This window comes from Rhodnius prolixus, unplaced genomic scaffold (genome assembly GCF_049639745.1).
Source record: "Rhodnius prolixus isolate KJV_2025 unplaced genomic scaffold, Rpr scaffold_3, whole genome shotgun sequence".
Lineage (NCBI taxonomy): Eukaryota > Metazoa > Arthropoda > Insecta > Hemiptera > Reduviidae > Rhodnius > Rhodnius prolixus.
Window position 1 is genome coordinate 27,092,592 of NW_027411603.1, and position 15,642 is coordinate 27,108,233.

The window sequence follows — 15,642 nt, forward strand, 5'->3', positions numbered from 1 at the left end:
CAAAATTTATTTTCGGCATTATCATCTGATTATCTTGGGGTTTCAAATCAATTGAACCATGTTCCTAAACAAATAAAGTATGTAATTAACTTTAAAAGGTCAATTAACAACATTATTAGTAATAATTAATAGGAATATTTTAATAAGAGATGTTTTTAGATTCCCTTTAAACTTAACTTGTTACTTCTATTTTACATCTGAAGCTAGTCTTGTATTTAAAGTGTTTTTCGGGAAATTAAGGTTAAGTTTGTTCTGAACTTTTTGAGTATTAGAAAAAAATCGTACTTTGTCGTTATTACAATAGTTGAGTAGTTGATTACAGATTCTATTCCACTGTAGTAAATAAACAATCTGTACTTAAAATACAAACATTAAATAAACCGCCTCTTTTACCTCTGTAAAATGCGACTTATGTAACAAAATTTGGCCTGAAAACCAATTACTATGACCCTTCTTTGCTCATAAAAGAAATATCAAATTTGAATGTTTTGTGATTGACATTTGTGTTATGATGAAAGGATACTTCGTGATATATAAAACTACTTTTTCGTACTTAGGGACACCAAAACATGAAAAATCAAAATTGAAAATTTGGACATCTTTCTCTAACGCAAACAAAAAGTAAATTATAATTCTGGAGCTAAATGCAATGTAAAACACATACGTTCTTAATTGAGGAACTCATCATCACACATATGAGCTTGAGCCAATAACGCTTTCTCCAAGAATGTCAGTGTAACAATATTTAGATAATCTGTAATGAAATAATGGTAATTTTGGGAATCGATAGTAATAGATCTGCTTATATAATATTACATATCTTCTCACTTACTGTACTGTGACAGTGGAGTCGCAATAAAGACACGTTGACTTCAGCAAGACCTGAAAGATTAACCGATTTATTTATTCCACATTAGTCCACTACTTGAGCTAACTACAGACGTAGTCACTATTGTCTTTTAAATTATGAAAACTCATAACTGATGGTTAAGGTATGCTGTTGGAGTCGGAGGCCCTGTTTTAATGTCAAGGCAAAAATCAGATTTTCTTACCAGAAACCTAACTCACTGCCAAGTGACGAACATGCCACTCTTGTTATTAATTAGGTATATGCGGAAGAATGTATAAGACCAAACCTGCTGGCCTAAAAGATCTACGATCTTAAAGAGCTTGCACTACTCTATCATCAACCACCATTTCGGGATCGATGGTATCCCGAATCTGATGTTTGTTGTTGTACAGTATAAGCAGAATGTCTACGGAGACGTAAGTACTTTTAGGAAGATTAATTTCCTCTTTTTTAAAAAGTACTTACAAAGACGATGTTGAAATTAATCTAAAATTGTTTTCACAAGAATTACAAATATATTGATTACCTTCTTGAATTCACTGAAAATATTCCAACGATTTGGAAAGAGTTATTCAAATTATTAACCACTTTCGCTCTTAGACTTTTTGCTTTTACTTGCAAGCTTCTATTAAAGTACGAATAGAGTTTCAATTTCATTATTAATTCTATATTCTCCCGCTAAAAGTTAAGAAATCGATTCTGCAATTAATTAAATTCCACCTACATTAACTTTTTGTGAGGGCATATTGCCATTATTATTTTTAAACAGAATGATTAACATTTGTTACGAATTACGACAGATACTTTGGAAATTTTAGGTAAATGTTCTTTTTAAATTTTTTCGACTTTTGGGGGCTCCGCATTTTAGATACTGTTCCTGTTTGGTTTCTTATTTTCAGTTTAGCAGTTCCACTGATTATCCAAGTGTATAATTTACATTATAAGTTGCACCTACCACAACAAAGCATAAAATCAATAGCAGTCCAATTTTAATGTTAAAATGGCAGGAGATGGGAATCTTTTAAAGAAGGATAAGAGTAAATAGAAGAGATAAAACGCAGTATGGATAGGAACACTTATTACTGACTTAACGTGGAGCTTTTCGAGTATGCTAGAGAGATGCGACATTAAAATAGGCTGTAAAGTCAATTACTGAAAGGAGTTCAATTCCTGAAGATATGAAAAATGGTTCTGCAAACTTCAGTTTTTAAGAAAAGTGATAAAAAGTTTTGTTCCAACAAGAGCTGTGTAACAGTGATTTCTCTTCTTCAATATTGCAGACAAAAGCATAGAGAAACGTGTAGAAAGCGATCTGGGTTAACCTCATGATCTAAGTCTGGCGAAGATTGTCAATTATGACCGTAATAGATTTGAGGCGTGCCACCGGAAGAAGATGTTTGCAAACTAACAGGTTTCCTCTCGGAGATAGTCGACTCCTACGCCACCGTAGAGTTAGTTTGTTATCTACATTTCGCTCAATGTTAGGGCTTCTTAGGCTTCCAGCACTGGAGCAGGCCAGGTTCTTAAACCCAGCAGTGAAGTTCGGGCGGCGGTTAATTGGGGCATCTCTCTACTTCTTCGCTCTTGGGAATTAAGGGTTGGGGGAGAAACCTACTTAGTGTTAGAAAGCGACATACTGTTTCGTCCAACTAGTCCATGCTGATCAAAGAAAACCTCCTCTTGAAAAGTCTGATAAAAAGGCTCGGATCTAGAACCAGATTAGTCCGACGATTTAATATTGCCTTATGACTTAACACTGTCTTTGTCTTTTTGGAGAAACGATAGGCTCAAAAAACTTCTACATTGTTATTAGTCTTTCACGCACCCGTTTAGTCGCATAACCATTCTTCAGAAAAGTTACGTCATTTAAAGCAGGTGTGAAGATTGGAAGGTCTCCTTTTTTAAGAAAAAAAAGGCATTTGTAATTATTCTTTGTATTACATTTTATTATTATTTTATACTGTTTTTATGACCAACTAGTTTGGTGAATTGCCGTGGTTGATGCTATCTTTAGATAAATAAATAACAGTTTGAGTGGAGGCACTGCCTCTTTTCTGAAGAACTCTTCAGACTATTATTACTGGGCTCCCTAGAGACTCGAATTTTGAACTATCTAACACAAAACGCTTTTTGATTTGACTATTCTAAATCAGAAACTTTTCCTCTAAAGGGGCTCAAAACTTGCATTTCAATGAAAATGAGATCGGCATTAATGGAATGCTTAAACTAACTAAGGTTACAAGAAACCAAAAACAGCAAATTAATAATTCACACTTCGATTACATCAACAAATTTCAGTAGGAGACAGGTGTGATTTTAGCTTTAAATCCAATTGTTAAATAAAATTAGTTTTAAATGTTTTAAAGATTTTATTCAATCATTCTGCAATATTACCTTTAAATACTTTGGTACTTTTATTCAAATCTTTTCCTAGAAAATAAATATGTCTTTGTTTTGTGAAAGATTTAAGATTTGTTTTGTCAGCAAAGTTCCACTATAATACGCATAACGCAACGCTGGAGGAAATAAATGTTAGTAACAAGTTCAAATTTTAAGAACTGAGATAGCTAGGTATAAAAACAAAACTGATATAGTTTGGTAACAAAACAATAATAACTTAAGACATAGATTTGATTATCAATAAATTGTTATGCTAATTTATTACCAGTTATTAAGTTAAATTTAAAATCCCCATTACATTTCATCCTCGCATTGTAAATTTACATTGGTTTCTCCTGAAGATGATTGAAAATAAAAAATTTTACAATACCTGCTTGTCATTTCTTTTGAAATGTTTTGTTCCTCTCTGCAACAATATATATATATTCATTCTTCAATTTTAAACTAATAAAATAAAGATTTTAATTATACATTTTTGCTTATAACTCAAAATATATAAATTTGCTTTTACTCTTCAGTAAAAGTGTGACTTTTTCTTCTCTAAGGAACCTACAGTTTAATCTGTCGTTAGTTGAGATTCCTCGTCTTATTTTACTTTGGCATTTTTGCTCTAAACTTGGTAGTGCTATTTATTTAAAGATTCAGTCAGCAACAATGGACTCAGTATAATTGCAGAAATATAGTTCGAATTTGGATCCGCAACGTGACGCAAGATTCTTTCTATCGTCAGAGCATGCTTGTTTTCTTTAATTCTGACAGGTATCAATCCTTAGACTGAACTACAAACTTATAGTTCATCATAGTTTGTTTTTAAAGAAGCTGGTGTCACTCAATGCAATGACTGTCATTGTGATATCACCACTTAACGTTCTAACAAATTACAGATAGTAACGTGTTTAATCAATAGCCTAATAAACTATTGTTGTTTAGTTCAGGACCAGGCAGGTTGGTCTTCGTATCTCCAGCCTTGTTCAATTCACAACGAGGTAAACTCTGGAAGACGGCATTTTGCCATGCTTTTAATACTTGTTCACCTTTTTCAGTTTTGTTTTTTCTTTACTTAAGTTTTACTTCTTAGTTAATTTATTGTTTGTACATTTGAAAAAAAAAATAATAAAGTATTATTATTATTATTATTATTGTTCAATTCATGGAGTTTGGATGAACTTAAACTCAGAGCGTTCTCCAGCTTTTCGAAACAAGATTGACCTTGTTTGTTATCTACTTTTTTTCTCTTCATACACTAATTATTTACATAGCTGGGAATTTCAACAAGACTGTATCGCTAAAGATAAAAAATTCAATCAGTTGTGTTATGCAGCATAACTAATTTCCTTTATCTTTTTTCTCAAGTCCAATGGATTCAGCAAGTTAAATATGTACGATTCTCCGTTACAACAGAGAAAGTGAATTGCGTTATTAAAAATACCTCAAAAATTTAAAATTACAACACAAAAAAATAGCAGAAAGGCAGTGGGAAAGAAGAAATTAATTTTAAAAAATACGTTTAAAACGCTCAAATTATGGTTAGTACAAGCGAAATAGTACAGACTGGGTATTTAATGTTCTTATAAGTAGAAGAAACAACGAATTCACTTCAGGATAAATTAAAGTTTTTTTTGTTTTTTTTTTTCAACAGATAAAAATAAAGCTATCCATTGATTTTTGTTTTCATTAAATTAAAATATTTATTAAAATAGACCTTATCAAAGGATTTGTTTTTACCTTTATATAACATTTTTAAAAGTATTTTCTATATACTTAAAGACGCAAATGTATACATTTAAAATTTTCTGGGTTATTGATTGAAGAATGACTGATATATGATTCTAAAAAGTAAATACGAAACTAACTGATTTTCAAATTAGAACAACTCTAAAGAGTGTGTATCATTCTTGTCATCTCTGTCAACTTATCATATGGAATATTAAGTACCATTAATTGAAAGTGGAGCGATTAATTTATATTTTTCTGTTTCTCCCCCACAAAGCATTAGCTCTTCCACGATTTCTAGTGGTCTAATTTTCTTAAACACAACAAGTCGTCGATCTAAATCTTCTTTACCAAAACTCCTTGACTTCAAATTGTATTTTCTCACTAATCTGAAAAAGATTCGCAATTTTAAACAATTTTATTTTAATTTTCTTTTTTGGATAAAAGGTTTCTAAAAGCTACTAAAAATGGCCTTTATCTATGATGAAATACAGTTCACCCATTACTATGAACGATAATTTTTTCTTGGGATTTACAAAAGTGTAGTATTTCATGCGAAAAGTTTTGTTAATTTCCTAAAATCCTCCTTTACAATCATTTCCAGTTTATTTTTCCATGAGTTTGTAAGATGTACCGATTGTACTTTTAATTTCCTAAATGGTATCTGTATCTTAAGGCCAACGAAGAAGAAAGGAAGAAATGGTATCCGATAATTTTGTGGGCATAATCCAAAAATTAGTGGTATTTTCGCTTGTAGTAGTTAGTCAGTGATCGTCAATTCAAAATAAAGATGATGTGAATTTATTAATTTATTAAGTATATTTTGTTGGTTATAAGACATTCGGTTGTTTCCTGAAATAGAAACTTTGTTTTACAATTAAGATGCAAAACTTTTGGATGTCCCTTTAATCGATGCTTTTTATATGTAACTGCAATGCGTAATACATAAATATGTAAATACATCGTCACAAATATTTTTTAAGACTTCTTGAGCTTATTGATCTAATTCTTGTTGTTTATAGCTCATTTTAAAGTGGGAAATTAATTTTTCAGTTTCCTAATCATTTTAGGTTGTCTTTTGAAGACCGTCTACATTTTGAATTCCTTTTTGTTGTAATCCCAACAGCATCCCTTTGAACAGCTGTTTTCGTCAGTTCTTTTGATGACATTTTCGACTTATTTTAAATGATTTTAGTGATTTACGTAGAAGATAGTGTGTTTTACAATATTGGGTTATCTTGTTTTTCAAGAATTGGAGGTTTGGCAATTTATTTGACAGCCTATCGTATAGTGTGTCGGAACCATCCATGCATTTGTGAACTAGTCCCAACTAGACATAATAGCATATAAGATGTTAATGTAAATTGGAAAAAAAAGTGCACTTTTTTATGGAAACGGTATTTCGTAATGCGGTTGTAGAAGAGGACTACGCAATGATATGTGCAATAGAAGTTAGATCAGTTTAAGTAATCAATCCGAGAAGAGTGGTGAGTGGACAGAGACAACGAGGTTTGCAGCCGGCTACGGGCATCCCAATGTATTATCAAAATTTCCTTTAGTTAGAAATTAAGGAAAATAGTCTGTTTTAAATAAATAAAATGATTTATTAAATATTTGTTTTTAACTTAATATTTAATGTTGTCCACAAAAATCCATAGTTCATGACTCTTACATTTTAAAAAATGGCAAACAATAAATTAAATCGAGATAAAATAGAAGAAGAAAGTGTTACCGGTTTATTAAGGAATGCCTACTTACTCATGAATAAGTTTTCTTTCTTCTTTAGAAAACTCCGGAGAAAAGACAAGATCTTCTTGAGTATCACGATGTGCAAAATCTTCAATTATTCGGATCACTTTGCGCTTAAAATCTCCAAAATTTGTAATGCCAAGTCCTCCTCGGCGAATATTACAACCATATGGTCTAAACACAAGAAAACATAACTATTACCAAACAATAACTAATTTGAAAAAAATCTTTCTTTTTTATAAATATCAATTTGGTAATCCTCTCTTTTTTTTCTAATTGTTCTCTCAGACGTATGTCTGCGAACACATTGCACCCAATACTAAGAAATCAAATTTGACAGTTAATTTACTAATGTAAGGGCGAAACAATCGCATATTTGCAAGTAGTAGTGACTACTCAATTATACAGAATAGTATAATTAATAATCTGGTAGAAAAGGAACGTTCATCAGTTATAACCGAAAAAATCTGTAGTTAATACCCATATGACAATCAACAGCAATTTTCAAGTCCTTTACTTATCAATTTCCTTCAAATAAGAATGTTTACAGGAGTTAGATGACCTAATCTCTGTATTAAAACGGTACTTTGGATGTAAGCATGTCATCTTGTTCGTCCAACTTGCCATAATTCCACTAAAGAATCAGTTTTCATAAAAACGTTTATATTTGCATTGGCTAGAAAAAATATTATTTGGAGACTAAATCCTTTTTATATCTCTGCGGTTCGGTATAAGTAAAGTAAAGTAAAGTAATCGCCTATTTTTTCAGGCGGGGCTTAACGTCCAACTACCAATTAGGTGTCGTGGACGGAGGCGACTAGCAAACATACTTTACTCTAAATTTCTTTTATTAAGCATTAAATAAAATCCAAGGCCTAGACCGGAAATCGAACCCAGTACCACAATACATATTAGCTTCACAGGTCTCGACTCTAACCGCTCGGCTACCGTGGCGCCTCGCAGTTCGGTATATTGGTGCCCATCAACAGGAACTTCTTTAGGGGAAGAGAGATGTGTACTTGTACCGAACACTCCTTCTAACGGAATTTTAGCAATTCATTTAACCTTTTATTAAATATGAATACTTTTCTCACCAGACGCTATTTTATTCTTTATTTATTTTACTGCTAATGCCGGCTCGGGAGCCCACCCGCAACGCAAGCTCTTCTCTTAAACCACTGAAACTTTTCTAGTAGTACAAATCCAATGAAGAGCAATTATATTGACATTTAAAAATTTTGAAAGTAAAGTACCACTGTTCAAAAAATAAATAAGTAGCAAAAACTAAACTAACTTTATAGGTTCTTCCATTCCTTGTTCATTTTTTCCTAATCCTCCACCAGACCATCCCATCAATTTCATCATCTTGCTGCCAATATTAGAATCAGCAATTGGAACATCCACGCTAGCACATTCTTTGTTCCTTTCACTGACACCATCGACCCCAGGAACTACCGATTCCGTTCCAATGTAAGAAGCTTTTACCTGACACAATTATCATAATATGAAAAGATTAACAAAAAATTTTGTAGCATACTTCATCCCCTAATTTATCGTTTCTCATTTTAAAGAATACGATAAAATTTTTGGAGTTCATCTCTAGTCTCAAAATTCAAGTATTGTTCTCTACTAAGTTTATTGCAAAGCCACTAATGACGATGAGGACTGGATCTGATGAATCTACGACCCTCTCCTTACAGACATTTAAAACAAGGATACGTTTACAATGGTATGAGCGGGTACGAGTTCTATATCCGCCTTAACTGTTAAAAAGTTATGTTTGATGGAATAAATATAGTAGTCAAGTGCTTCTGCCCTCGTCTGTAACACCCATTTTGGTAGTTACACCAAAATATTTACTTAGTAATTTGATCTCTGATTTGTTGGTATAGGTCTTGAAAACTCCTATTTTTCTGTAAGCTAAACGTTTCGGCATGGATGTATGACATCATCAGAGAGTGATATGATAGGAGGTGAAGTTGTATCTAAATACATGTTTAGAAGAAATTACAGAATTTAGTGCTTAAAACTAATTTATAAGGACTATTACAGAGGCTTTATTGTAAACGAAAATGATTGGATCTTTTCTCTATTTCGTAAGAAAATGTAGATAGTATTGATAAAAATAGTTATTTAATACAAAATAAAAACGTTTATTAAATGAATTTGCAATTTTTTAAACATTATAAGCATCTTAAAAGATAAATGAAAACAACAATTTTTCTTGGACTTGACGGAGCAGATTGTATCCAAATCTAATTACGATCAACAAATGAATATCCTCCTATCCTGCAAATATTTATTAGAAATTATTTTACACATAACACTATCTATAGAGGTAAATGAAGAATATAACAAATAATGGCTGCAAGTAATCAGGAAGACTCACTCCCCTTACACTGAAGTTTAAACATCACAATCACCGCATCAACCCGGAAGTGGTTGTCTAACATTGGAAAGGAATGTAAAAATAAAAGACACTGACCCTTATTTACATTCGAACTCATAAAAGTTGCCAATTAAACAAAAAGCAGTGATGGCTAAATTAAGCAAAATGTTTTTGCCACTTAAACTAAACTAATGTTAAAAGTTAAAGAAGCTCTACTTTAAGAAATTTATAAGCTTCATAAGCTATTAGGCAAGAAAAGGTATATTGATAGAAAGCTAAAAGGCTTGTGGAGTACGAGAATAATTAAATCATACTTAAAATATTTTCTTTGCATAAAGTTACTTACTAATATGGTGAATGAAGTCTCTTTAAGTCGTTCAATAGCAACCTTACAAGCTGAATCTTTGGCCATTTTCTGGTTGCAACCTTGTCCCGTCGCTAGATATAATCCGTCCAACGATAATTTACAAACTCTTTAACAGACATCGTATTACCATTAAAAAAACTTTTAAGATGGATAAAATACTGGTTGTGATGTTTATATTTCATTTGGATTCTTTAAACGAATAAATAAAAAGTTTATTGGTCTATGTACGCAAGAATCTTGAAGTGTACAAATTATTAAAATAGAAAATGTTACAATTATTATAAGGTCAACATATACTTGCTTCTTAATTGTTAGCACATTTGAAAATCAAGCAAATTTTCCATTTGTTCACATTTATGAAATCTAAGCTTTTTCTTTCAAATAAAAATGTGGTAACTCTTTATAACAGCAATAGAACTATTTTGTGAGAATTTGACTATTTATAGACGTTTTGGTTCCTCAGGTGAAATTTATTTCGGGTGATACGAAAAAATCTACCATAGAGCTCTTTAATAACCTGTTTTTTTCTTATCTAAAAGATCCATCGATACCTCTACTTTTCCTTAAAGTTCCTTAACTCTTTGGCACAGAAAATTTGTTTACAGATCTTTTTGTTAATTGAATTCCTGACCAGTCAATTAAGTATGAGCGGAGAATGCGAACTGAGCCATAGAAATCATTATGAGGATAGGAGTCTAAGAATAAGATGTGGATGAACTTGAAGTGATACATCAATCAAATTTTAAGATGTGCCAGGAGTAACTGGGCATATTATTAGGTAGACAAGGTGTTAGCCTTGACAAAAAAATTACTTTAGAACATTTTGCAATGATTCCTTTCAGAAACTTACACTGAGAAATGGGTATGCACGACCACTTGAATGCGCAAGGCTTATGGTATTTTAGGAGAATATGGTATCGAGGTTTCGTCGACATGTTCATCTTTAAGACAGATGAAGGTTCCAAATAAAGCATCAAAAAAAAGGATTCGGCTCATCTATAATCTTACATAAATTAGAGAGTATGATGTAAAACTACAATGAGTCAGGAAGGAGACCTTCATGGTCTAATCGTAGCTTGTCTTCCCCACTGGTTTCTCCCAAACAAATGGGGTTTCACTTTGTGTCAAGTGCCACACACTTCTTATTCCGACGTCGACGTCTCGCAGCTCTGCCAGCCAGTTTCTTCCGCAACTATCACCCCGCTTCTTCTTCCTTTATTCTGACAGCCCACACAACACTTTCTTAGGTCAAAAGACCCACCTATTGCAAAAAACCTCCTTACCTTTTAAGCATTTTCGAGTCTTGCTTAATAGAACTGTCCACAAACTTTCATTCCATTTTATTTTGTTCCTTTATCTGATTCCAACTGCTGAATCCAAAGAACAAAAGAACTCCATGCTAGCTTTCTTTGTCTGTGAACCTATCAATTTTTTTTAACGTCATAAAAGTTTTTATCTCCTTCTTATGTAAACTGAATTTTTTTACATTATTGAGAATCGGTCCCAACACAGAGGGCAAAATGTATGAGGATTTCAAGTCTCCTTTCGAGATAAAAGTCTAAGATTGCGGACTACGATGACTACTGGTAAAGGAATTATTAGATTGTAAAAGTTAGGAGGAACAGTGGTGCGTCGAATAATAAAGATAATGTATCGATATTTCGGCCCGTACGGTCATTTTGGACTAAAATTTGTCTCCTTAATACCAAATCAAAATCTTTTCTGTCCACGAACCTATACCTGATTTTTTCATTTCGTTCCCAGTCGTACTTTTGCTGATATCACTATCACGATAAAAACTGCCTTGCACAAAAGTGATCAGCTCATTTTATGAACCATTTTTCTATAGAGATGGGACTGAAGGTTTCTATATGCAAATGGGTCTTGGTTGGTAAATAAGATGGCAGAATCAGCATAGGTATTAAAATAAGTTGGTGTGCTGAAGAGTAGATCGTTTACAGGATGGGACTTAGATTATGTCTTGCGGGACTCCAGCATCACCATGAAGGAATGGAGAAAGAACAGTTCCTACTTTCACTCGAAAATATCCACCAGTTAAGAAAATAAGGAAAGTGGCTGCACGGATGTTCTTGAGCTTCCAGAGAAGTTCAGTGTGCGACTTAAACATCCTCGGAACCATAATACGCATTTTTACCTGTAAAGCCCATTTTATAACACATTATGGAATAATTAATGTTATTAACCATTTTTAGATTTAAACTAACGTATTTGAAATACGATATATATAAATAAATAATTAGAAATTCTCTTCATATTAACCGAAAAGTAATATATAACAAATACTACTTTTATTAAAGCCAAACACTTACACTCCATTGTTTTCTATCCTAAAGTCGAACGAACTTGTCATTTGAGCAGCACTAGCAGTTCTCTGAATTATACATACAGGGTTTTCTTCTTTGGTCAATGCGCTCTGGAATACTACAACTTTCCCAAATGGCCCACTCTCTATTACCCGGCGAATGTCAAATTGTATTCTTCGTTTTTCAAAACCATAATTCATTTTACTTTCTTGCGTAACATCCATACGAGCCATCTTCGATGGTTGAGGACCGAATTCTGCTTCCATATTACCAAACTCAGGTCTTTTCTGTCCACGAACCCATACTTCCGATTTTTTCATTCCGTCCTCTTCCATGCTTTGGCTGTTATCACTGTCACGATAAAAATTGCCTGCAGAAGTTAGGTTTGTACCTTGCACAAAAGTGACAGGATTATTCTGTACTGGTGCTTGTGCTTCTGGGTTCATTCGGCCTGAAAAAAAAAAGTAGGAAATAAATAACAATAGTAGTGTCCAACATACATACATACATATATATAAAATATCCAAAATTAAAATTTAGAAAAATGGAGTTGATCTCTATTCATATTAATAGATTATATATGTATATAATTAAAGTTTTATATATAAAATTATATATATATATAATTAAAGTTTTTGAGTTGAAAAACGCCTTATTAATCCTCGAGTAGGTATTTGCTCCAAGACAAGGGGTCATCCACCTACTAAAAAGTTTTGTAATATCCAGGCAAGGGGAAACTCAAATGAGACTGCTTTATTGGATGCTTTAGTAGTAACATGAAATAAAAAAATTATTTTCCTAAAAATATTTGCGTATATTATGATGTTTATTTTTTTTTATTAACGGTCAATAGGGAAGGGAAAAACTCGGTAATAGTGCACGAAATCCGGACGTAAAGGTCCTGGACTTGGATTTATGTCCAGTTTACAAGTCTTTATTTTTTTTTCTTGTCCTGTACCTTTGCCTCTACAACTCATTGCCCGGTAATGGATAATGTTATTAGAATTGTAAAACACTGGGCAGAAATCTATAGTATTAAAAAAGCTTCGGACGCCGATGATAACATATATAAGCCTTAATTTAGTTTAAAAATACAAATTAATTGTTAGATGTTGGACATATCTTTAAAAAATTAATAAATACAGGCTTTAGTAGTAAAAAAAAATTGTTTTGTTAAAAACATTTTAAAGATGCTAAGAATGTCGATTCCACAAAACCTGAAAAGTCTGTGCCACACGAAGATACAATCTCGAGTGACAGCTGGTGTTAGAAGATTTACATAGTTATAAGAAGTTATCGTACATCAATCTTCAACTTTGCAATTTGTATTAATAATTATTTTACGACCAGAGAATTTTATATTTAATCCTTTGTTTTTGTGGGTTATTTATTACTTTAGTATGACTTTAAAATAAATGAACAGTACGCTTCTCTTACAAAGAAAGGCAACAGAAAAAATCTTTTCTACTACCTCTAACTTTTTCTTCGACTGCAGAAGAAGCAAGGACAAAAGTCTGTTTTTCCCATTTTTGATTCCTCTCAGTAATTCCTTCTGAAAGAGAGTCCAATAGCTCCATTACAGGTTCTGCATACCTTGAAAAAAGTGCACCCGTGTAATAATTTAAATAATTGTTTATTAAGACATTAATACAACTTCTAAACTAAAAAAAAAACACATTTTAACTAGCACTTGGTGGCTGCCTTAGAAAACACAGGATTGATTTTCTTCTACATTTTTTCTATAACATCTTACTGATATCATAGATTAAAAATTAAAAACAATGTTTCCCCAAAAATAAAAAGTTTAATACAATTAATGTTATTAAAGTAACGAACAAATGCTTTAAAAAAAATACTTTAAACAACATGAATTTTTTAAAAATAATAAATAACATGATCATCACCTTTTGGGTTTAAAATTTATAAAATAAAGACCAGTTTTGTTTATATTATAATTACTTACTTGCATCCTAAGAAATAAACATTGCAAAACAATTGGGCTAAACAAATAAGGCGATCTTCTGCGAATTTATCCTTATGTGCAAGCAAAAACTTTTTTTTAAGTTCCCATTCGTGATCCATTTCATGAGGATTTTTATATTTTTCTATATCCCAACTAGTATCAACTGACATTTTAGATACCTCGACTTTCTAATTGCAAAATGTTAAGGAACAGAGAACACAGGTCTTCTTGTCACACTTTTCACATGAATAACAAAATAAATACAATCAGCATATGATACTAAAACCTCTTTAATCGATTAAATATAATCGAACTAAATCGATGTTCCTTCCATGAGTAGAAGATCCAAGCTTTTGTTACAGAAGTTTTTTAACCGTTGAATGGCTTTTGAGAATGGTTATGCTACAGAAATAAGTGTTTACATTACCAAGCCAGCTTGAGGGAAGGTGTAAAATATTATTATAATAAAATAATACTTGGCTATTTTCATTTGTGTATTTCCTCTCATGACGGAATGAACAAGATGTTCTCCTAATTTGTGTGCTTTCACCTACAAGCTAACAGTGTCATATGTAGGTTTAAGTACTGATTTTTATACTCTACTCTACACGTCTTACTAAACGCCTAGTTGGATCACCAATATACATTAAAACTGTCCGGTAGGACAGTTGTATAAGGGTTGACCATCAAAAACTGCACGAAAAAGCGTAACGTTGAAAAACACCCAACTTTGACAATTTTTTTCTCTTTTTCTATAAAAGATAAAATTCCCAAATTTTCTTTAAATCTTACTCCAAACCCTCCTTCATAACTGTAATTTTTTTGCAACCACCCAGATCTAATAGGTTTCGAGAAAAAAGTTGCCGAAAATGAGCAAAAACCGCTTTTTCAAAAAATGTTCTTGTTCTTGTTCTTCTTCTTCTTCTTGTTGTTCTTGTTCTTGTTGTTACCTTTTTTGTAAACAACGTAGCGCCTAAAAGCGTGAACCGATTTTCATGAATGAGGTGTCATTCGATTGGGAATTTTATGTAGATGTGCCTTTTGGGGGTCTCGGCCCTGTGCATCGAATGGGAGAGGAGTTAGCCCCCTTTATGTAAGGCCCCCTCCAAAATTATTATTACTAATTACTCTGTAAATCTTGGCCCGATTTTGATAAAATTTGGTAGGATGATAGGGTTAGGGCTCCCCTACCTAACAATAAAGCGACGATCTGCTCTTACACTTGTTAAGGGGAAGTATAGCAATCGTTTCAAATTATCGACACGTGAACCGATTTTCATGAATGAAGTGTCATTCGAATCGAAATTTTGTACAGATTTGTACTTTAAAAGTCTCGACGCTATGCCTCATAAGGAGGGGAGTTCGCCCCACCCAAATAAGGCCCTTTCTAAAACTATTATTACCAATATTTCTACAAAGCTTAGTCCGATTTTGATAAAATTTAGCACGAAGAAGTGATTAAAGCTCCTCTACGTGGCTGTGAAGTGCCATCATGCTCTTACACCTACTAAGAGGAAGTACTGCAATCGTTAAAATTATCAATGAGTGAACCGATTTACATCAATGAATTGTCGTTCGATTCAAAATCTTTGCCTTTTAGGGAGAAGTACTGTAATCGCAGTTTATTTTTCTTGCTCCTCTTAACAGGAAGTACTGAAATCGCAGTTTAATTTTGCTATTTACGTACAAATACCTTCCTATTTTATTCAAAACGCTTTCTCCAAAAAATGGTTATTGAGGATGGTTTGGGGACCGCAACTATAACCATTCTTTAAAAAGATCTCTCTAGTGGTAATTACGGTTCTGATTTAACACCTTATCAGGTTATAATGATAGAATAGCTTATTCCAAATTTTAAAAAAATCTGTAAAGCAGGCGTAACTTTGC

At 32.4% G+C, this 15,642-nt stretch overlaps 1 protein-coding gene across 1 annotated transcript; it reads right to left on the reverse strand.

Annotated features, from left to right (window-relative positions):
• LOC141452633 (NF-kappa-B-repressing factor) lies at nucleotides 1-14,022 on the reverse strand. The gene is made up of 9 exons (XM_074124964.1): nucleotides 13,756-14,022; nucleotides 13,264-13,385; nucleotides 11,799-12,243; nucleotides 9,448-9,574; nucleotides 8,007-8,197; nucleotides 6,722-6,886; nucleotides 3,516-5,352; nucleotides 1,377-1,528; nucleotides 1-64 (listed from the first exon to the last, which is right to left on the reverse strand). Exons 1-7 carry the CDS (start codon nucleotides 13,923-13,925, stop codon nucleotides 5,178-5,180), a joined length of 1,395 nt encoding a protein of 464 aa, XP_073981065.1. The 5' UTR covers nucleotides 13,926-14,022; the 3' UTR covers nucleotides 1-64; nucleotides 1,377-1,528; nucleotides 3,516-5,177.
• Between the last annotated feature and the right edge of the window lie 1,620 nt (nucleotides 14,023-15,642).